This window comes from Emys orbicularis, chromosome 3 (genome assembly GCF_028017835.1).
Source record: "Emys orbicularis isolate rEmyOrb1 chromosome 3, rEmyOrb1.hap1, whole genome shotgun sequence".
Taxonomy (NCBI): Eukaryota; Metazoa; Chordata; order Testudines; family Emydidae; genus Emys; species Emys orbicularis.
In genome coordinates, this window is record NC_088685.1 from 121,310,922 (window position 1) to 121,335,609 (window position 24,688).

General features: G+C 43.8%; 1 protein-coding gene across 3 annotated transcripts in view; it reads left to right on the forward strand.

Annotated features, from left to right (window-relative positions):
- The window catches only part of ARID1B (AT-rich interaction domain 1B), a 412,174-nt gene that overhangs the window by 75,892 nt on the left and 311,594 nt on the right, over nucleotides 1-24,688 (forward strand). For all 3 annotated transcript variants that reach the window (XM_065400299.1, XM_065400297.1, XM_065400298.1), the window contains one exon: nucleotides 9,606-9,752. In XM_065400299.1, coding sequence (XP_065256371.1) covers nucleotides 9,606-9,752 — 147 coding nt within the window. The remainder of the gene's footprint in view (nucleotides 1-9,605; nucleotides 9,753-24,688) is intronic.

Below are 24,688 nucleotides of genomic sequence, written 5' to 3' on the forward strand. Positions count from 1 at the left end.
GTACAAGTCCTGTCCTTCCCCAGCCTGGCTGATTTCAGGGAGATCAGATTCACGGGGAAGGACTTATTTCATGGTCCAGGACATGTTTTTCACAGCGGTGAAATTGGTAGGACCCTATACATATGCATATCTGTAAGTAAAATTGCAAAATAAAATGATCAGTTTCTTTGCTTTTAACTGTAAGATTTCCCCTTTACGCAGCTGTCTTGTCAAAAGGCACTGTGTAGACTTTATGGATCTGAGGTATTGAATGCCCCTGATGGATCCTTGAAAAGTGTTATAAAGTGCATAATTGGAGCACTTGAGCATAAAACTACAATTATATACTTCTCTGTGTTAATTTTGTGTACAGTTAAACTTGAGTTCAGCACTGGCCATAAATGAGAGGGGGAAGCCTTTTATTATGAGTGCAAGAGTGTGTTTAGTGAATGCGTTAGCAAAAATGGTATTCATGGAATGACCTGAAATGAAAGGGGAAAACATTTCTGGTCAAGAAGTGTGGAGGAGGAAGGAATGCACATGAGTGCACAAGGGATTAGTAAATGTGCATTGCATCAAGAGAATAGTAGATACTCTGAACATACATAGTGTTAGAGCGTAATAACTGACTTGCACTTAGTGTAAGTACTTGTGGGGAAAAGTCCTGTTAATTTGGCCTTAGGTAAATGGACTTGGTGATTGAAAAAGCCTAACATTTAAAAACAATTTGGGAATGGTGAGTTTTTAATGAGTAATGTTTTGACTATAATGTGTCTTGTGTGTGTTCCTCTGTTCTCTTTCTTATAATCCCTTATGTCTTGGCAGTCGGATTATCTTTATTTACAGATACTTAAATTCATTAGTTGGTATACAAGATTTTTTCAGGAGAACTAGTACAAGGAATAATATATTCCTAGAATAAGATGATGATTGTAATAAAACACCAAAAGTGATTGTAATTATACAAGGACTGATTATCTACTGTAGGTCATCTATTAAATCTGACTTAACAAGGTGTTTGTTTGGAATATGTAAGTGTTAATAAGTTTTAATTAAAGAATAGAGTTTGGCTAAATCAAAGGGCAAAATTTTGTAACTACAAGGAAGGTGGGTTCTTGGGTTATTTTGTTGTAAAAAAAAAAAACCCATTACAGTGGCAGCCCATTATTGCAAGGGCTGGTATCATTGCAGGGGTGGTATCATTATTGTAAGATTGTAGTGTTTCAGATCTGTATCTAAGTACTCTTATTTAAAAGGCTATAGTCCTTCCACCTGCCCCCAGGACAGAGAGGGGGGCAGGGTCAGTATAGGAATTATGTACATTTTTCTATTTTTGTTATTGCTGACGTTGTGTGGCCTAACCCTGAAGGACAGGGTGTGTGTGTGTCCATGGTTGTTTTCATATTTTTAAAGCAAATCAAGACATAAAGTACCCCAAAGTGTTTGGCCATATTATTGGAAACTGCACTTTAGCAGTAGGTTTTTTATTATCTTCCAGCATAACATTATGCCAGGCTGGTAGTGTTGATATAATCAAATTTCCTTATCCAGTTGGTTCAGCCAAGCATTCTGTTTGCCTCAGAATTCCTTGCTGTGGGGTATTTTTAGTCTGTCGTAGCATGAAAAATATGTTTTTGATCTTGCTGTGATTTCAGAAGCGAGCAGAATTTGGACTCTAGAAATTACCAGATTTGTCATAGAGATCACTAAACATTGATATGGTACTCAAGAAAGTAATACCTCTTTCTTTTGTGTATTGACCCCCTATACTGTTGGCACTAGTTGGTGGTTGAAACCCATAATGAAAGCACAGTGATTTTATAGCTTTTTCTTTTGTTGGACATGTGGCAGGCTCTCAGTGATTAAGAGTGTGATATCTCTTAGAAAAGCGGAGGACTAGAACCCGAGACGACCTACCTTGCTCTCAGCAAGTCTCATTGTGCTGACTCAGACTAAGGCACTGATGTCAGAATTATGGGTGTTCGCTAGAATGTGTTACTATATTTCAGCTTGCTGGGGCAAAACCAATAGAATTGTTTGGTAAACACCAAACATAATTTGTTCCCTTTACTGTTAGCTGTGTACCTATATACTGAGCATGAGTTTGAATTGAGTGTTCGGACTGTGGGAATCCTACACTTCTTTCTCCTCTGTATTCACCATATTTCCCAGGGGAGTATATGGCCTAAGGGGGTGTGTAGGAGGTGAAACCACAGTCCTCATGCACCAGAGAACTTGAAGCGACCCACAGCGTTGCAGAGCTGTTCTTTCAAGTGCACAATCAAGCACAGTCCTTCTTTCTCAGTGTATGAAGAGGGAAAAAATAAGTTTTGCATTTAGTTTTTTTATGGTAGTATTTTTATTTAAGCAATAATGATCAAGGTACAGCTCATTTCCTGGATATTAATGACCAGCTGGGAGGAGCTGATGGCCAAAGGCTGTGCCTTCAGCCATTAATCACAGTCAGTCTATAATGCCTAGGAAATGCCCTTGCTGAAGCCCTTACTGCTGTCACCAGACGAAAATGAAAATAAACATAAGACTTTTTATTTTTTTTAAATAATGGCTGATGAAATTTTACTGGATATGGACATAATATTTCTAAAGAATAAATGCCCTGTACTTAAAAAAGGCAGTTTGCTTGACTCTCTTTCATCTTTCCATTCAGTTGTTAACAAAAATTAAAAAAAAAAAATCAAGACAGAAGTATGTAGGAGAACTGATATTTTAGTAGAGTCATTGTGTACATCTGTTTTAATACACAAAAAAGTGGCTGACCATAATAGCTCTTCTGAAGGTTTCATGTGGGTCTTTGACAATACTGCTTTACTATGAGATATTGTATCAGTCAGGTGGGTATGGGCATAAAAAAATTATGGAAATGCCCTGCTGTGTTTAATCTGATTTTCAGTAGTTGGCAACTTACAGAAAAGACCAAAATTTCTTTCTTTGTAGTTTTAGTATGAACTGCAGTGCAATATACAAAGCAACTATATTATGCTCTTATGTAAAAAGGTTTTTCTCCCTGTTGTTTTTAGACTCATCTGTTTCTCCCTCCCTTTAAACAAATTTTATAAATATGCAGAGGTTTTTCCCTGTTTAAAAATAATAGTTCTTCAAGTATATGTTCCTGTGGGTGCTCCACCATAGGATGCATGCGTGCCCATGTGCCCTTGACCAGAGAATGCAAAGCAGTGTTCCTGGGCCCACACTGGCGCAGAGCAGCACTTTATGCTTCCAAAAGAGGGCATATAAGGAGGCGTGAACCCACTGCCACTCAGTTCCTTCTCAACTGTCTGCAACTCGAGATGGAGCAATAGTGTGTCTGCTGTTCTCAGTTTCCCACCTTTTTTACACAGACATTTTATTCTGAGTTTTTTTCTTTAGTTTGTTTAGTTATTTTATTTCTCTTTTTCTTTTAGTTCCAGTATTGTTTGGAAGGGAGGGTCTATACCCCCCTTTTGATTTTAGGACCCAAGTTTTGTTCCTTTAGCACTCAGGGTTATACCGAAGTCCTCAGGATTTAAGCCCTGCTAGGTCTTTCCCCTGGTGAAGGACATTCAAGCTGCTTTCGCTGCCTTGGAGACACCCACATCCTGTAAAAGTGTAAGGTCTGCAGGGGGTTAAAAACAGGACTAGAAAAGACAGAGAGGCTAGATGGAAGCTCGTTCTAATAGAACACTCACAAGCCCCAACGGGGTCCACTTCTCCTCCTGTACATTGGCCTCAACATCCCAAGCCACTCCAGTGGCTATTGGAGCTCCAGCAGCACCTCCAGATGCTAGGACTTCAAAGTGCCACCCCAATCAACACAAAATGATGCCTTTTCTGCTCCAAGGAAAATGGCTGTAATTCATTGGGAGATGCCCTGATAACACCATGGCCCTGTACCTTGCTGTGTGCTTATCTACCTCCACCTCTTTTTCTCAAGACATCACTCAGACTGCAATAGGAAAGAGCTAAGGTTATTTTCATAGCCATCCTGGCTACGGTGCTCAAATCTCCTTCATCTCTCTGTGGCAATACTTCTCCGCCTTCCTCTCAGGAAGGATCTCCTGTCACAAACTCTGGGACTCTGATTCATCCCAACTACTCCTCCTTGAGATCATGGTTCCTAGATGGATCTCAAGCATGTAGCTAACCGGTTCAGATAACATCCAGTCAGTTCTCCTATCTAGCAGGAAACCTAATACTCACAAAACTTACCTTCAAAAGTGGAAATGCTTCCATTTCTGGTGTTCTCTTCACTCTTCTCAAGCATCAGAAGTTCCACTCTCCAAAATCTTAGATTGCCTCTTGGATTTAAAGACTCAAGGTCTGTCAATGAGCTCAGAGTACATTTGACAGCTGTCACAGCCTTCCACTGGGCCATCGAGGGCTTCTCAGTTTTTTCCCACCGTACTACGGCCAGATTCTTTAAAGGCTTGTTTGGAAGCATGAGATGCTTCACTGCGCAGGTGCTGTCCTGCAGACACTGCTTTGCATTCTCCAGTTAAGATCCCAAGGGCGTGTGCGCATCTTGTGTGGAGCAGCCATAAGGTCAAAATGTCTAGAAGAACTCAAGTTACTGTAAGATAAGTAACCTCTTATTCTTATTAGTGACATAGATTTATTTAGCATCTATATCAGAGGTCGTTTTCATCAATTCATGACAAGGGAATCAAAAGTGTTCTTTTTGGAAGGAGAGAGATTACCTTTCTGTAGACATGATTGAATATTTTGTGGTAATAGTCTTTATTTATTTGGCTCTCATCATGAAGAATAGCAAACGTATTCAAAATCTCAGTAGATCAAAAATATGTCAATACATAAAACGTAAGTATTATTCCATAATATAGGTCCATGCAGAAAACTATGTTAATGCGATATGAAGTTTGCACAACTAAGAAATCAGAAAACATAAATGTTATGGTTCCAGCACCCACATTAACTCAGTCACATTTCACATCCTCTATATTTTATGGAATACATTTTACAACATAAATCCGGAATAGGAGGTACTATATATGTGCAACATGGCTCAGTTAATGTGGCAGTTTGAACCTTGATGTTTGTATTTCCTGACTGGGGATTTTTAAACTTCAACCTTAATGGGTTTTTTTGCATCTAATTTTTCTAGTTTCTTCCTTTTAAAAGAGGAAAATTGTCTGTACTAAGAATGAGTTAGCTCAGGATGTTTTGATTTAGACAAGAGTAGGGGGCATTATATTATTCCAGGGAGGGAGTACTTTATGACATGTATACGTCTGGTGCAGCATACCTTTCTCTGACACGCCTTTTTTGGAGGCGTGATGAACATCCGTACTGTCAAGGCTCCATCCTTTCTCATCCACCTGTGTGGCTCTGCAGAGCCTACTGCCCTTCATACAATGGCACACCAGTATACATTATGGCACACCAGTATAAGGGACTGCCTTACACATCCTTATTCCCTTGTGCTAGCCCACAGGATGGGCCATAATCTAGCCCAGTGTTAAAATTTAAATGGTCCTAATAAGACTTTGACGTTCAGACCACAGTGAGGTAAAGGAGTGTTAAATTCCCACATTTGGTGCTACTGTTTATCTGGAGACTATCATATTTGGCCGGGCTAGAAATACAGGAGCACATAGTTTAATCTTATGACTAATGTATCTTTATAATGACAAAGGTAAAATTTGAAATGAAAGATTAGAACTTGCAGAATATTGCAGTATACATTAAAAAATTGAAAGATACCTTATAATCATGGGGTCTGGGATTTGTTTCATATGCCATTGATGTCAAGACAGAATTTTTATTTAGAATTATTTTTAGGATTTTAGTATGTGCTCTTCAGTGAGAAGTATTTGCAGCCTTTATGAAGCCAGTACCTGTACCAGCAGGCATGGGTTGGATGCAGTGATTTCACAAAAGAGGCTGAACTTCACTAAGCTGTGTTAGAATCTTAGTAGATTCCCACTGAGCATGTTCCTAAAAGTTTTTGTCTCCCAGTTGCTAATGATCTTTTAAAATTTTTTATATATTTGTAAACCAAGTGAAGGCACTAGTCCTTTCTGAAAAGACTGTGTCTATATTGAGTCTCAGTTTTCAAATATTATTTACTCATGCTGTAACTAGATAAAACCAACATGGTTAGAATTATTATTATTTTTTTCATTTATTTATTTTTGCAACGGGCAAAGTATATTTTTATGCATACTCAGAAGTGGTAAGAGGGCTGTTGCTCAAACTTTTAGGGGAAAAATTTTCCTATTGGCAGACAACATTGGAAATTTCTGTGTAAAAGAATTAATGTTTCAGAAAGCTACCAGCATATGAAATCAGAGGTTTATAATGGAAACTATTTGATAATCTTAATTATAACTGTCACTATTAGTGATCACTAAAAAGAATGAAAATTTGCTATACCATTTTATTAACTGAGGAAATGTTCTTTCTTTGCTTGCAATGTGAAATACAATTGCAGGTAAACACAATTTTTCTGGGAATCCCCTTCAGTATATTATGCAAAATGACATAAATGTATAATTCTGGTACCCTAGCACTTAGGAAAATAGAATATTTTTGGTGGGTTGCTTTCACTGTTCCTCAGTCAGCCGCTCAGTCAGTCAGTGGCACCCCTTTCTTGCTGACTACAGCCCCTGCCTTCGGCATTCAGATTTTCTGTTGCTTCAGAGATATCTGATAGCAGCCAATACATTTATTAACCAAAAAGTCTTACCAGACAAGTCAGAAAATGCCCGAGTTGGGGAGTACCAAACCGTCCCACCATTTTGAAACCAATCTGTAAAGATCTGGACTCTTCTGGAGATAAGACTACCAATCAGTGGGATTCTCCTAGGCCTTCCTCTCCATAGGGCACCAAAATAGAGCCTCTGTGTAAGATCCAAGAGAAGAACAATGCCCAGTCTTACTAGGAAACTTCCCACACCCTCCGCATGGACACAGGTGTCTAGGCAGGATGAGATGTTCAGGTAGAACCCACAGTCTCTGTGCACGGGTCTTTCTGACGGGGCATTGACAAGACCCTTCTACCCTAGAGAGGGGTGGCTTGAGAAATCCAATAATAGCTCTTGGCCAATATAATTGGAATAAAAATGGTAATATGCTAATTCTGTTACATTTTATTTGATAAATAATGGCCATACAGCTGTCTAATGGCCCTTTACCTAATACTTTGATTTCAGCTATGGATTATGCATGCAAAAAATCACTTGAAACTTCCATTACTATCAAGGTATTGCCTGGACAAAGAATGTCTGTCACAAGACCCCTTGTTCAAGCAAGGATGAAAGATTATGGGCTGAGTTATTGGTTAAATTGGATTTTTCCCACCCCTTCATTCTAGCTGTCAATTTGGTTTCTCTTTTATTCTCATCCTTTCTTTTTTAGCAGCCAAAGCAGTTTAATCACTGATGGTCAATCACACTCCTCCAAAAAATAATGCTATTTGCACTGTGCAAGTCAGATAAAAGGGGTCATAGTATAATTATTACAGTGTCTGTGCTCCCCTAGAAACAGATTAAAGCGCTGATCTGTTCTCCCTGTACCTTCCCAAGAATTCATGTGCTAACGTAGGAGCAGAAAAGCGTTCTGAATTTTGATCTCCTCAGTTGTGAAAGCTACAAAGAATGTGGGTCTAAGAGTGAAAGGTGGGGGCTTCACTAGAAAGAAAGCTGATGCTCAGGTCATTCACTGCAAGCAAAGTAAGTAATTGGCTTCAGCTTTGTTTTGTTCTGGGGAGATTTTAATTAATTTTTTTTATATGCTGTTTAATAAGCATTTGTCCACGAGCAGTACCTTGTGATCCCGGTCTGTTAGACAGGGGGATTAATTTCCATGTTGTTGTTGTCATTTATTATTGGTTTAAATAGCAACACAAAATTGTGGTAGGTGTTGTTTTATAGAACAGAACTGATAGTGGTCTCTGATCCAAAGGTTGCGCAGTCTAAATGTGGACATAACATAATGTGCGAGAAGAGTGAGAAGTGAAGGACGAGTATGACATAAATAAGATCCTGGGGTTGCTTAGGTTTGTTTTGTGTGCATCTTGGGTATGTCTACACTGCAATTAAAAACCCGTAGCTGGACTGTGCCAGCTGACTCAGGCTCAGGCTAAGGGATGTTTAATTGTGGAGTAGACGTTCGGTGTCAGGCTAGAACCCGGGCTCTGGGACCCTGTGAGGTGGTTAGGATCCTACAGCTGGAGCCTGATGTCTACACTGCAGTTAAACAGCCCCTTAGCCTGATCGCCGGAAGCCCGAGTCAGCTGGGACAGGCCAGCCGCTGATGTTTAATTGCAGCGTAGACCTATCCCTTGATGGCTGTATTCTTGTTTTAATTGAGGTGATAAGTGTACATTCTGAGAAGGTGGGAAGGTATGTGAGAGTGTAGGTGGATTAAAAAAAGGGGCGATTATGGAGAGATGGTGAAGCAGAGTGGAGTGCAAACTACTGGAAGAGGCAAGGAACAGGAGCACAAGCACAAAGGAATGGTTCCACGGATACAGTGCTGTGGGGTTAGCAAAATGTAATTGTGTGGCAGTACGGACAGAGCAACTTCTGGCAAAAGTTCGTAGTTGTTTTCATTGCCTATCTAATATTGCTGCATGTATGTAACAACTACCGATTCCGATGCAGAACAGCTATGTACTAATATGCTAAGTAAGCAGATTCACCTATGCACCAGAGAAACAATGTATGGACAGTAGTGGGAGCTTGTTAAAACTCTACTTGTTCACTGCAAGTGTTACAGCCTCAATGCTTGCAAGAATACTTACACTTCAGAGCCTACCGCCACAGGCCATAGTGGTGGTAGCACTAAGATGATACCTCAAGCACCAATACTTTGGGGAAGGTTAAGTGACTTGATTTAGTTTATAACATAAAGTCTGCATAGGTGTGATCTGTTATGTGCACTATTTTGTTTATTCTAGCACCTTTGACAAGTTGCTGGTGTATATTTATGTATTATATTGTTGCTTGAATCTTTGTTTGTCAAAAATCTATCTTGGGAAGGCGAGGGAGAGACTCGGAAAGAAAAAAACTGAGAGCATTTAAGCATGTCCTTTTAGAGAAGAAGCAAGCAATTTAAAAAAAGGGGGCTGAATGTACCTATTAAACACTGAAAGTGTTTGCAACTGCATCACAAACATTAGAACTTGTTACTTAATTTCATTGTACAAAATGGCATTCCTCTTGGAAAGCACACCTTAGAATTGGGGTGGGGTTTTTTTCATAATTCTACTTCTTGATCAGCTGATCAGAACAATTCCTGCAGTAGGTTAGCCTTGTGCCTACTCAGAATAAATGTCTTCTGTTAAAACTTTTGCTGTTTTTATTTATTTTGAGACTAGACATTACGGAATTGTGACCGTCACTAGGATATACATTCATAAATTGCGGTATCTGATTTCCTTGGACATTCTTGTTGAGAATAAAGTATCTTGGGTACTAAAAGTGGTACTTTGCAAATAGATCTGAGCACTTCTATTAACTGAGTGGTAAAAAATTGGTAATATTGAGCCAGGTTTGTGGGTGAGGACTCCACTTCTATTGAGGTTAGTGTGCGACTGTAACCTTGCTTGGTTTCATATGATTCCACCTCCTGACTCATATATCTGCTTTGCTTGGCTCTTCTAACAGATGCCGCCTCAGTATGGTCAGCAAGGTGTAAGTGGCTACTGCCAACAGGGCCAACAGCCATATTACAACCAGCAACCGCAACCTCAGCATCTGCCGCCCCAGGCACAGTATCTGTCGCAGGCTCAGCAGAGGTACCAGACACAGCAGGTAAGCATAGTCACCCGCTGCTCACAGCTACAACATTGCGCTAATTAAAAAAAATGCAACATGTAGAAGATGGAAGATTTTCCAAATGGGTACTATTCCAAAAGCAAAAAAAAACAACAACACTCCAAACTCCACCCTCCTATTAACTGTAAACTTAAAACAAGGCCGCAGTGCTCTTGGAAAGTGTTGGTATATACAGATATATCTATTTCAAGCTTTGCTTGCTATATGTGTGAATTTAGAATAAAGCTAGTCCTACATTCCTCTTCAACTATCCCCCCCTTTTTAAAAAGAGGTAACATACTTCATTGATTTTATGTAAGTGTGGGTCATAGACTTCCACATGTCTTGTTTTAAAATTCTTTGCAAGGCATTCTGGTGGTGCCTCCCAGCTGATGTGATCACTGTTGGTTTTAAAAAAAGAATAGGTGGAGCTGCTTCTTCAGGGGAGCTGGTGGAGAAGAAAATACATTTAAAACAGCAGTTCACATTCCTCATTCCGCACATCCATTTAGCTGTGTTAAATAACCCGATTTCCATGCCAGTTACTGTTTTGTATTTATACCCAGCCATGGCACCCGTATGAAACATTTATTTTCATTGAAGCTGCTACAAATACGGCAGCATTTATTGGCTCGATTTTTTTAAAGACAGTCTTGTTTTAAAATATGATTGGGAGCAATAATGGCTGGCTTAATATGCTAGAACTTGAGGAATGCCTGTGTGAGGCATCCTGGACTGAAGAGACCTTGGGTGCCCTTAGTTCCTGTAGCTGTACTTGTAGACTTAAGTTCCAAATATAGTCCCAGCAATGTTAACCGCAGAGGGACTGCCTGCCTGGGAGAGGAAGGAAGACGAGAGGAAAATGAAACCAAAATATATCCAGTATCCTCGGGGATCTAACTAAATTGAGCTGCTAAAGACTAGGTGCCTCTGGAAGAACTGTGCAGTATCATCACTCTCAGCAGTTCACTGGTGGACGATCCCTCAGGCACAGTTACTTAGCATACCAGGATAATACTGGGGCGGGGGAGAATATTTGCTCGTGATAAAAATACACTGTGAAACAAACTAACAAAAGAAGCCGTATGTAGCTCGAGTGCTGTTGTCCTCCATACTCCGATTTTAAAGTAAGGCTAAAATATTTTTACTGCTTTATTAAAATTTAGATAAACCGATTATTAAAACAAATTTCATTGGAAATAAAATTCATTTTAATTAAAACACTGCATCATTTATGAAATACAATTCTTAGGCATACCAGCCGTGCAGTTGAAAGCAGCCCCACCCCTCCATCATTTCGGTGACTTTAAACATGTAACTGTGATTTCAAATACGAAATTGTAGTTCTGTCTTTACATTTAATTTTCCTCTTTTTCTCCATTTTCATGGACATTAAATAAATGATTTCTCAACCTCTGATGGGAAATTTTGATTCTGTTGATGTAAAAACTTTGGCTAAATCAGTTAGCAGGCAGAGACATAGTAATACAGCACATGGTGATCTGCGGTTTGATGTTAATAAGAACACTGCCAATAAGGGCCCACAGCTCTGCATGTCCACATATCTCCAATCAGCCGCCTGACAAACTGAATCAGTTTGTGGCTGCCAGGACGCCTGATCATATGTTGAATTGTTGTCACTTGAGCATGTAACTTGAACATTTTAATCTGTTTAAAAATCATGTACTTGTTGAACGTTACACAAAGTGTATGTATCTAATAACAAGTAATCTGGTTATCCCGATGGTGCATGACCCATTGATGATCCCTGCCACTCTGCCCAGTGCAGTGAAATTTTGTGCAGTTGTTTTTGTATACCTCAAAAAAGTAAGGAGATTACACAGAAGAAGGTTGGGGGAAGAGGGTGAGTGGAGAGAGAGAAAAGGCACCCAAACTGGGATTGTGCCTCTGGCTGAATATTTGGCCACTATGGGGATTCAAACTCCTATGTAACTCAGCTGCTTGGGATGAGTTCTTCCAATGGGGTTTCTGTGCATCACACTTAAGTGCGTCATGTTTCCATGTGGTGTCTACTCCACACAGAGGTTAAGAACATATGACTTGAACCACCTAAGGGAGTGATGCCTTTAGATAAAGTGATTGAGGCCTGTGATTTTGGTACTGAAGTTCGAGGGTTCTGTCTCCACTGAAGACCTCTGGTGGTGTTATTACAGAGTGGTGGGTAACCAGGGCCGGTGCAAGGATATTTTGGGCCCTAGGCGAAATTTCCACCTTGTGCCCCCCCCCGCCCCCCCCCCCACATCGGTTCATTGAGGGGCAAATCCCAACGAGCCTTTATAGACCCCAGGAGCCAGCCTGCCCAGGGGCCAGCCATGCCCGGGGCTGCTCCCCAGACCAGGTTCCCCCCTCCCTGCCCCCTGAACTCCCCTGGAGGGTGCACAGCCCCCCACGAGCCCTCCCCACCCCGGCGGTCCCCGCCCCGAGTCCACTCACTAGCTTTGCCGGGCTTGGGCCACTGCAGTAGTTCGGCAGGGAGGAGCCGCCTTCTGGAGGCACCAGAGAGCCAGAGCATCGGCTTGCAGTGGCAGCGAGCCCCAGCCATGGAGGAGCCGGCCCGAGGCAGGGGGCAGCAGCCCTGCAAAAGCGGTGGCGCGGCTAGCGGGGAGCAGCCGCACCACCCGCCCCTCCTGCTCAGGCTGCGGCCCGGCGTTAGGGTGACCAGATCAGCAGTATAAAATATCGGGACGGGGGGGCGGAGCAAAAAAAAAAAAGGGAGTTTAAAAGGGGCCGGAGGCTTTAGCAGGCCCCGGCCCCGCGTGCTGCCCTCCCCGCGGAGCCTCCCGCCCCCCGGCTCGCCACGGGCTTTTGCGGTGCGCGGTGGGTCCGGGCGGGGGGCAGCGCGGAGCGGGCAGGAGCCGGGTGGGCGGCAGGGGCCGAATCCCCGCTGCTGCCAGGGAGCCCTGCGCCTCTCCCTCCCGCTCGCAGCTGCGGCTCCTTCCCAGCAGGATGTGCCTCCCGCCGCCCCGGCCACATGTGGTGCGCGTCCCCCGCGCCTAGTCTCCCTCCCGGCGCTGGACGCGCGCCGCATGTGCCCGGGGCAGGCCGGGGGGCGTGTCCCGCCGGGAAGGAGCCGCAGCCGCAGCCACGAGCGGGAGGGAGAGGCGCAGGGCTCCCCGGCAGCAGCAGGGATTTGGCCCACGCCCCTGCGCCGCCCACCCGGCTCCTGCCCGCTCCGCGCTGCCCCCCGCCCGGACCCACCGCGCTGCCCCGTGGGCTGCAGGGCTGGAGCAGCCTCCGGTGCCTCTGGAAGGCGGCTCCTCCCTGGCGAGCCAGGCCACCGCTTTTTTAGGGTTACCATATTTCAACAATCAAAAAAGAGGATGGGGGGGAGAGCCCCACCTACATCCACTCCCCGTCCCCTCAGAATGCCCAACCCTCCCCCCCCGCTCCTTGTCCCTTGGCTGCCCCCTCCTGGGACCCCTGCCCCTACCTGCCCCCCAGGACCCCACCCCCTACCTAAGCCTCCCTGCTCCTTGTCCCCTGACTGCCCCATCCTGAGACCTCCCCACCCTATCTGCCCCCCTAGGACCCTGGACCCTACCCCCTACCTGTCTCCTGGCTGCCCCAACCCTTATCCACACCCCTGCCCCCAGACAGACCCCTGGGACTCCCATGCCCCATCCAACCACTCCCCGCCCCCTGAAACCCCCCCCCCCCAGAACACCCGACCCATCCAACCCTCCCCCCGCCCCCTGACAGCCCCCCCAGAACACCCGACCCATCCAACCCTCCCCCCGCCCCCTGACAGCCCCCCCAGAACACCTGACCCATCCAACCCTCCCCCCGCCCCCTGACAGCTCCCCCGGACTCCCCTTACCCCCATGCCGCTCCAGCCGCTGGCTCCATGTGGAGCCAAAATAAGCAGGCTGTGGAGCCCACAGCCCCTCCCCCGCAGCGTGCTGGTGACGCAACGCTGAGGCAAGGGGAGAGGGGGAGCGGGTGAGGGACTCTGCCTGCTGGAGGCCAATGGGAGCGGCTAAATCAGGCCCAGGCGCCCAAACAGCCGCACAGCACTCTATGTGAGGGGAAGGGAGGGGAGGGAGGAAAAATCTCGGACGCCCCCAACCACTGGGTGCCCTAGGCGACCGCCTAGTTCGCCTAGTGGTTGCACCGGCCCTGTGGGTAACATTACATACGAAGATACTAGCAAAAACTTGGAAGGTGTAGTTTAACTTTTCCTGATGAAACAGTTCAGTAACTCCTAATTCTTTTGAAAGTGTGATTTTTTTAAAAAAAATGTATTTCTTCTTTTAGTGCTGGGCCCTACATGTATTCTACATGTGGGTATGCATGTGTACCATGCGCCTGAGATCAGAGAGTTCTAGCAAGTAGTGTCTGTTGGTCTGCACCTGCATGGTTGCTCTCCTCCTGCTCCAAACTGCCAGTATAAGAGGCAGTGCAGACCAATGCCTCTTCAGTTCCTTCTTACCACCTCATCGCCTGAGTTAGACTCCACTATGTCTGAAGCTACATCCATCTTTATTCTACAAAACCTATTGTAAACATATATTGTAAATAGTTTCTTTTAGTATTCTTTGTAGTGTTAGGGTTAGTGTTTTAGTCTAGTTACTGTAGTTTGGTTCTCTCCACCTTGGGGAGTTTTTCCCTGCAGACAAAGACTATGCCTACAGTTCCAGCATTTAAGAACTGCATCTCCTGCCCCCCGGTCCCCTCTCCTTCTTTGTGAGTGATGACTACCAACATTGCCTTTACTGCTTTGGAGAGGCTCACATCTCCGCTAAGTGCATCATTTGTCGTGCCTTCCCTCTCTGAACATGTGAGGGATGAGAGCCCTCACTAAAGAAGCATCTCATAGAGAAGGCCATGAGATCTCAGTCAGTCCTGAGCCAGGGAGACCCCCTCCCCCCCCCCCCGTACAATGGCCTGAGTCCATGGGCAGTGTCCCTCCAAGCATGAGCTCCGGATCTGAGGCCAGAGATGCTAAGCCCAAAGAATTGTTACCAAAGACTTCTTATGAGAGTAAAGGACACTCTCAGAAACACAAGGATAAATCTACTCCTAAATGAAAAGATCCTTCCCTGATTTCATCCAAGTTGAGTGAGTCCTCATCACAGATCCTGAGGCTTTAGGTCCGTTCAAACCTGCTGGATGTGAGAGTATGGCATGAAGGAGTAAGGACCCATCAGTACTGACTTTGTTTCAACATAGGGGGACTGGACTAGATGACCTCTCGAGGTCCCTTCCCGTCCTATAATTCCATAAGCTCAAGGATAGCCTCCCACCATCACAATCCAAGAGTGCCAAGCTAGACTATGTTCTGGCACTGGCCTCCCCCCATAAGGAACCAGCGTCCACCATAACTAGGGATGTGCCAGATCTGGTGGTCCTGACCATCGGAACATGCTGCACTCCGGGATACCCCAAAACCTACACCTCCCCAGAGGATATCTTTACCCTACCTTATTTGCAGTTTCCTCACTTTTTGTCTACAACCCTAATCAGAGACATCTGAGGAAGAAACCACCTTGAGGAGACCGGAGTACTCCCCTATTCCACCCAGCTGGAGCATTCGTCCACCATTACCAATGGCTTTGCTGGTTGAACTGGAACCCCCCTTCTTGTCTGCCATGTCGGAGGTTCCAGATGGAACATCACCTTCAGATAGGGAGGCTAGCCTGGACAGAGGCTCCTGAAGGTCTGGGATCAGTCCTCTCCTCAGATGTGCCTATCCAGGGGAACGATTGTACCCAATGCCATGGGGGTCCCCCTCTAATGATCGACCCTTCATACTGGTATTGTTGGGATTCATGGATCCCAGGATCCATGTGCATGAATCCCACCTACCCTTGCCTAACTCCCTCTGTTGAACTATAAGGGCGAAGAAATTGAGCTGGATCCACCAGGACAGACAGTTGCAACAGATGTGTCCTCCTCCTCGCCAGATGAGGCAGTTGCCCCTATCTTTGCCATCCTTGCCTGATGACTACAGGCAATATCAAGAGCTCCTGCAGAGGGAGGCAACAGACCTCCAGATCCAACTCAAGGAGGTTCAGGATATTCAGCATAGGCTCCTGGACATTCTCCAGCCTTCTGCTCCTAGCCAGCTGGCCCTTCCTGTGACAAGGCCATTATGGAACCAGCCAGGGAAGTTTGGCATACTTCTGTTTGCTGCATTCCCACCTCAAAAAAGGCTGACAGCCATTATCTTGTACCAGCCAGGGAGCAGAGTTCCTGTTTACACGCCCAGCACCCAACTTCTTGGTGATGCAAGCAGCCACTGAGAGATAGAAGTTGCAGCATCCCAAGGCAATACCCACTGATAAGGGTGCTAAACACCTTGATCTCCTAGGGAGGAAAGTGTTTTCTTTCATCAGCCTTTAGTTTAGAATTACTAACTACCAGGCCCTGTTAGCAAAGTATGATTTCACCAACTACTCCAAATCCTTGGACTTTAAAGACAAGTTTCCTCAGAGGACACCAATTCCAAGCCCTCAGTGATCAGGCAGATTGGTAGCTAAAACATCTCTGCAGGCTGCAGTGGCTGTTGCTGACATTGCTTCGAGAGGGATAGCTTCAGCAGTTGTCATGAGGCATGAGTCTTGGCTCTACTTCTTGTAGTTCCTCCGGGAGGTACAAAATACCATGCAGGATCTACCCTTTGATGAGGCTAACTTATTCAGTGAAAAAAAACTGAGGAGTCCCTTCACTCGCTCCAAGACTCCATAATAATTCTCCATACCCTTGGCGTTTATACCTTATCTGCAAAGAGGAAACACCATAAACAAGTGTACAGGCCAAGACCACCCCCATAACCATTCTATGAGCAGCGCCTTTACAAACTATCGTGCAAATGCCAAAGGGTAGAATCATAGAATATCAGAGTTGGAAGGGACCTCAGGAGGTCATCTATTCCAACCCCCGGCTCAAAGCAGGACCAATTCCCAACTAAAACATCCCAGCCAGGGCTTTGTCAAGCCGGGCCTTAAAAACCTCCAAGGAAGGAGATTCCACCACCTCCCTAGGTAAAGCATTCTAGTGCTTCACCACCCTCCTAGTGAAATAGTGTTTCCTAATATCCAACCTAGACCTCCCCCACTGCAACTTGAGACCATTGCTCCTTGTTCTGTCATCTGCCACCACTGAGAACAGCCGAGCTCCATCCTCTTTGGAACCCCCCCCCCCAGGTAGTTGAAAGCAGCTATCAAATCCCCCCTCATTCTTCTCTTCTGGAGACTAAACAATCCCAGTTCCCTCAGCCTCTCCTCATAAGTCATGTGCTCCAGACCCCTAATCATTTTTGTTGCCCTCCGCTGGACTCTTTCCAATATTTCCACATCCTTCTTGTAGTGTGGGGCCCAAAACTGGACACAGTACTCCAGATGAGGCCTCACCAATGTCGCATAAAGGGGAACGATCACGTCCCTCGATCTGCTGGCAATGCCCCTACTTATACAGCCCAAAATGCCATTAGCCTTCTTGGCAACAAGAGCACACTGTTGACTCATATCCAGCTTCTCGTCCACTGTGACCCCTAGGTCCTTTTCTGCAGAACTGCTACCTAGCCATTCGGTCCCTAGTCTGTAGCAGTGCATAGGATTCTTCCGTCCTAAGTGCAGGACTCTGCACTTGTCCTTGTTGAACCTCATCAGGTTTCTTTTGGCCCAATTTGTCTAGGTCCCTCTGTATCTGATCCCTGTGTACATAGACTCTGGTACACAGCTTCCTCCATATCTACTGCCACTGCTCAACCCCACCCTTTATCTAGGGGGTTCTTTCATTGGGACATTTGAGAACCATGTTCTTCTGCTGATTCCATCCTACCCTGCCCCCAAACTTTGGTGGCTGCCTTGCCCTCTTCACTCATAACTGGAGGGCAATAACAATGGACAGGTGGGTGCTAGAGATTATTCAGTCTGGCTACTTGATCGAGTTTGTATCACCTCTCCATCACAAACCTCCTACCTGGCGTGTTTTCAGGGACCGCTGTCACAAGGAGGTCCCTCCATTAGGAGGTAGACTCTCTTCTTTAGCCCAGATCTATAGAGCATGTGCCACCTTAACATCAAGGGAAAGGATTCTAGTCGCCATATTTTTTAGATCCCAGGAAAAGTGGAGGATGGAAACCAGTTCTCAATCTACTCCAACAGAGAGTCTATTTTTGAAAATCAAAATTCTGCATGGTCTCATTGGCATCAATAATCCCCTCTCTGTAGGGGAGGGCTCCTGGTTTGAGGCTCTTGGCACAAAAAATGCTTACTTTCATGTGGATATTCACCCATCCCACAGAAGGTTCCTCAGATTCCTGGTAGGACAAATACAATACCAGTTCAGAGTGCTTCTGTTCAGACTTGCTACAGCACCCGAGGTCTTCTCAGTGGTGGCAGCCCAGATGAGATGAAACAGCTACATCGTTTTTCCATATCTGGATAGCTGACTCCTGGTGGGCAGATCCAGCAAAGAGGTTCAGTTGGCACCTCTGTTCCTACTCTGTCTGCTGTCTTCCTTGGGAAACTATGTCATCAAATAAAAGTCTACTTTGACTCCCACAAAGACCATAGACTTTATAGGAGCAATCCTAGACTCGACGGCAGGAGGGGCTTACCTCCCTATGGAAAGATTCCAAGCCACAGACAACTTGGTAAGACAAGTCATCCTTAGACCTTGGACCACAGTCAAGGTGTGTCTTTCCCTATGAGGCCATATGGTCTCATATACTTATGTAACACCATAGACAATCGCACCATACAGGGCATTTGGACCTCTAGAGGCCAGGATGCATATCAGCCTACTAGAACTGAGAGCAGTCTGTCTAACCTGCTATGCATTCCTTCCACTCATTTGGTCTGGCCGTACCCAGTTAATGTCAGACAACATGATGACCATTTTCTACATAGATTCATAGATTCTAGGACTGGAAGGGACCTCGAGAGGTCATCGAGTCCAGTTCCCTGCCCGCATGGCAGGACCAAATACTGTCTAGACCATCCCTGATAGACATTTATCTAAACTACTCTTAAATATCTCCAGAGATGGAGATTCCACAACCTCCCTAAGCAATTTATTCCAGTGTTTAACCACCCTGACAGTTAGGAACTTTTTCCTAATGTCCAACCTAGACCTCCCTTGCTGCAGTTTAAGCCCATTGCTTCTTGTTCTATCCTTAGAGGCTAAGGTGAACAAGTTTTCTCCCTCCTCCTTATGACACCCTTTTAGATACCTGAAAACTGCTATCATGTCCCCGCTCAGTCTTCTCTTTTCCAAACTAAACAAACCCAATTCTTTCAGCCTTCCTTCATAGGTCATGTTCTGAAGACCTTTAATCATTCTTGTTGCTCTTCTCTGGACCCTCTCCAATTTCTCCACATCTTTCTTGAAATGCGGTGCCCAGAACTGGACACAATACTCCAGCTGAGGCCTAACCAGAGCAGAGTAGAGCGGAAGAATGACTTCTCGTGTCTTGCTCACAACACACCTGTTAATACATCCCAGAATCATGTTTGCTTTTTTTGCAACAGCATCACACTGTTGACTCATATTTAGCTTGTGGTCCACTATAACCCCTAGATCCCTTTCTGCCGTACTCCTTCCTAGACAGTCTCTTCCCATTCTGTATGTGTGAAACTGATTTTTTCTTCCTAAGTGGAGCACTTTGCATTTGTCTTTGTTAAACTTCATCCTGTTTAACTCAGACCATTTCTCCAATTTGTCCAGATCATTTTGAATTATAACCCTGTCCTCCAAAGCAGTTGCAATCCCTCCCAGTTTGGTATCATCCGCAAACTTAATAAGCGTACTTTCTATGCCAATATCTAAGTCGTTAATGAAGATATTGAACAGAGCCGGTCCCAAAACAGACCCCTGCGAAACCCCACTTGTTATGCCTTTCCAGCAGGATTGGGAACCATTAATAACAACTCTCTGAGTACGGTTATCCAGCCAGTTATGCACCCACCTTATAGTAGCCCCATCTAAATTGTATTTGCCTAGTTTATTGATAAGAATATCATGCGAGACCGTATCAAATGCCTTACTAAAATCTAGGTATACCACATCTACAGCTTCTTCCTTATCCACAAGACTCGTTATCCTATCAAAGAAAGCTATCAGATTGGTTTGACAGGATTTGTTCTTTACAAATCCATGCTGGCTGTTCCCTATCACCTTACCACCTTCCAAGTGTTTGCAGATGATTTCCTTAATTACTTGCTCCATTATCTTCCCTGGCACAGAAGTTAAACTAACTGGTCTGTAGTTTCCTGGGTTGTTTTTATTTCCCTTTTTATAGATGGGCACTATATTTGCCCTTTTCCAGTCTTCTGGAATCTCTCCCGTCTCCCATGATTTTCCAAAGATAATAGCTAGAGGCTCAGATACCTCCTCTATTAGCTCCTTGAGTATTCTAGGATGCATTTCATCAGGCCCTGGTGACTTGCAGGCATCTAACTTTTCTAAGTGATTTTTAACTTGTTCTTTTTTTATTTTATCTGCTAAACTTACCCCCTTCCCATTAGCACTCACTACGTTAGGCATTCCTTCAGACTTCTTGGTGAAGACCGGAACAAAGAAGTCATTAAGCATCTCTGCCATTTCCAAGTTTCCTGTTACTGTTTCTCCCTTTTCACTGAGCAGTGGGCCTACCCTGTCTTTGGTCTTCCTCTTGCTTCTAATGTATTGATAAAAAGTCTTCTTGTTTCCCTTTATTCCTGTAGCTAGTGTACATGAACAGGGTGGAGCAAAATTCTTTCCTTTTTGTGTAAAAGTGGTTCTCAGCAACTTATCTATTGAGTGTGCAGACTCTGTTGGACAATCTCAGCAGGCACTTCTGCACAGACCACAAATGGGAGATGCACAATTCCATCCTGAATGAGATCTTCACCCAGGGCAGAATGCTTTCCTGGGACCTGTTCACCACCCAGACAAACAAGATATTGTCCCTGTACTGCTCCTGTGCAGCTGTGGGTCAGCAATGCCCTTCTCCTATTTTGGACAGACCAAATCAGGTTTGCCTCTTCTTCCATCCCACTGATACTACAAGTTGTACGAAAGATTTGCTACAGCAGAGCTCAGGTCTTTATCATCATATCCAGCTGGCCTAGACCGTTTTGGTTTTCAGACCTTCTGCATCTGTCAACCCAGCTTCCCATCAGCCTCTGACCCTTTCCACCTCTATTCACTCAAGAGAGTGGCAAGACCAGATGTCTCAACCCAGGCCCCCTTCATCTCATGGCCTGGTATTTGGATGGGTGTCAGACCAAAACCATTCATGTTCAGAAGCTGTTCTGTCTCCATGAGAAAATGTAGGTCCACCTTGCAACAATCAGCACCTTCCATCCTCCAGTTGAAGACTATGCTGTTTTTACTTGTCCAGCAACAATCAGATTCCTGAAGGGCTTCATCAGAACTTTCCCACTGGTGGCAAAACGAACACTGCAATGGGATCTTAATCCTGCTCTTTCAGTACTTACCAGCCCTCCCTTTGAAACGCTAGCCACCTGCTCCCTACTTCTCCATGAGGGTCGCCTTCCTAGTAGCCATCACATCAGCTAGAACGGTGAGTGAACTGGGAGCACTTATAGCAGATCCACCATATACCAAATTTCATAAGGAGAATGTTTCCCTTCACCTCTACCTGAAATGTATCCCTAAGGTAATTTCTGAGTTTCACATGAATTAACCTATTCACTTCCTGGTATTCTTTCCAAAACCTCATGCTTCCGACAAGGAGAGAAGACTTCACTCTCAATGTCTGTCAGGCTTTGACTTTCTATCTGCAGAGAATGAAATCAATTAGAAAGATGTGCCAGTTTTAGATGGTCCATAGACTGCTTTGAGAGAGTCAAAGAACATCTTTGCGTTGTTTGTATCTGCGTAATGCTGGACTTCTGCAGCTTTCCTCTCCCATCACTCATCCTGCATTCTCCTTAGTTCAGACTGGGCCTTGCTCTGTAGGTACTTAAACCTATCTTTCTTTGAGATGGAAGTGAGTTCATTCTGCCATTCAACAAATGCTTTCTGCTTGTCACTTAGGAGTTTGGAGATGTCCTCGTTGTTCTTATCGAACCAATCCTGGTGTACCCTTTTCTTTGGCCCCAGCACTGATTTAGCTGTGTCACTAATCACATGTTTAAACTGGTTCAATTTTTCTGATGGGGTGCCAGTGATTGGCAGGCATGAAAAAAGCTTGTAAGCTGAAACTGCTGAAACTGCACCTGATAGTTGGCGTGCTTGAGCTGCATCGGTAACCTCATTATGGGGATGGAAGGCAGATGTGACACTATTGAAGATACGTAAGACAGTACTTGGGCCTTGCTACGCACATTTTCTAAACACTGCAGGATACCTGCCCAGAAAAATGAGCTAGTGTTTGGAAGGAGCATTTAGCAGGCTATAATTAGATGCTGTTATCTTCCCCCTAGTTGTCTAAAATGGCATAGGAAGTCAAAGAGAGATCTTCAAGATCTTCTGTGCCACAGGACTCTTTGTCGCTTTTTACAGATCCAGACTAACACAGCTACCCCTCTGATACTTGTGCCAGTCAAGAGTCCCTTCCAGTGTAAAGTTCCAAGTTCATACTGAAGTCACCAAGTTTACAAGGATGCAATTAAATAATGGTGAATGTAACTTTTATTGCTTTGGGAGCCAACAAGTTCCTTAAATGCAAAGATATGTCATAAAGAAACACTTTTACTGTCTCCAACTATTGGCAGGGAGGAGCTATAGCAAAGAATCTATCATAGAGGGTTACAAAGAAAGAAGAGTAGGAAAAAATCCCATTGTTTTTATCTATACCTAAAACTTTTATCAGTCAAGGAATTGGTTGTTTGCAAACCTCAGAAAGACGTGAAATGTGTTAAAACACACCTAAATGTAAGTAAGGCCTTGGTCAATATGTCCTGGTCAATTGCATGAGATGCTGTGACTTGGATAGAGAAGGGTGGAGCTTTAGTGGATGATATCCTGGCACTCTTCGGTCTCACACTAGAAACTGCATCTGTTTGAACAGCAAATATTTATTAGATGTGGATAGAAGCGTGTTTTGCAGTTGCGTTAAGGGTAAATAAAACTATGTTGATAGTTGCACCATTTGCAAATGTGTTTGTGATGTAAATGTGTAGGATGGGGAAGAAGAGAGACCTAAGGCAAGGGGAAAAATAGTTGCTGATAATTTGGTTTGTTAAAGTCTTATTTTCCCTGTTCTGCTCTCTCTCTTCCTCCCCTTTTCAGTTATGTAAATGTATTTGTTTTGGAGAGTCTCAAACTGAAAAAGGTGGGAGAAGCTAGTGTTTATTCTGGCTAGATGATGGACAATTTTTTCCTCCTGCTTCTTCTAGGTGGAATCTTACAGTACGATGTAATAGTATTTTATTGCAGGAAGGGGAAGAGATGAAAACTGATATGAAATTACTGATAAATGTTTTATTTTTGCTCTTCTAGTCAGAATACAACTGAGCCAGGTTTAACACTTAATATTGTGCTTTGGAATTGGTTCTCTTCTTCACTTCTCACGTATTGTTGAGGTGTGAAGCTGTTGCTTCTTTGCTAAGGCATCGATTCACTCATATGCAACATACAACATCATCAATAAAAGTAAATGGGCAAAGTAATTGGAGATGCATCTCACTGACTGGTGACTTTGCACTCTTCCTCTCTGTATGAGGAGGGCGGTAGGGAATTTGCTTAACAGTGGAAGAACCAGTTGGTTAAACCTTTGGTAAGCTGATTTTTTTTTTTTTTTTTTGGTGGTATGGGAGGTGGTTTGATAGTAATATCAGCATGCTTTGCTGTATGGCGATAATGTAAGACAGCATCCATCATTACCTGTTAATTTCAGATTCCTACTGTGTAAAAACCGTGAAAGGAAGTGTTTTGTTTTAACCAAGTTTATTATAGCTAACAGATTCATTTACATTTACAGTCATTGCCATTTGGCACATGGGAGCTCTGTTTTTACCTTTAGTGTGGAAAAAAAAAGGGGGGGGAGAAAGGGTGGGAAGCGGAATACACTACACCAATACAACTGTTGCTCTTGGCAGTGTTTTTCATCTTGAAATGGCATATAAGTGAATAATTGCTGCAGCTGTTTTTTGCGACATTAAATCATTTGCAATGAGTAAAAGTGATATTTTGCTCAAGAATGTCATATAAATGATAGTTTAAACTCTAGTAATTAAACATTATTTTGTTAAGGTAGAGAGATGTATAGTTCAGATTATTATGGTATAGTAACTTTTAAACTAACTTTTAAAACAGACATATGTATTCTTGCTTATGTAGCATGTGTCTGTGGAAAAGATCATGTCTTTGTTGAGGTTTAGAGCAATATTCTTATGAATTGGTGGAAAATGTAATTTGTTTGACAGAGTGAAATGAAGCCATGAATCAGTGATAGACTCACCCTTATTTCAATTAAAACAACAGTTTTATTGTGCACTTGTTGGCATATATGATGCCATTTTTATTTTAAATATTTTGAGGATTTTGTGTGTGTGTGAATTTCTAACTAGAGTAGTAGTAAACCAGTCCCTTTTCTCACACTGCAGTCTTAATATTGAAAAGAAAAAAGTGGCAGGTGTTTGAGGTGTGGCATTTGTGTACACTGTTCTTGCGAGGCACTCTAGACAACATAAGTTATAAGGTGGAATGTGTATCTTGCGTTTTGCTCTTGTGTCTGTTGTGATTCAAAATCCTTAAAGTGACCATCAGCCTCAACATTAGGCTGTGTTTATTTTAAAAAGGGAAGAAATTATAACATCTAATGATAGAATTTTTTCACACAAATTTTTAAATCTAAACAACATTCTGTTTTTCTCCACACATTTTAAATACTCTTTTATGATGTTTTCCAACCCCAAATTAGCAGTATTGTATTCATGCATGAGAATCAAAGGGTCAAATTTTCAGGTTTATACAAATATATTGTAAAAGGGCATTTGTTTCTCTAGTTTATCCTT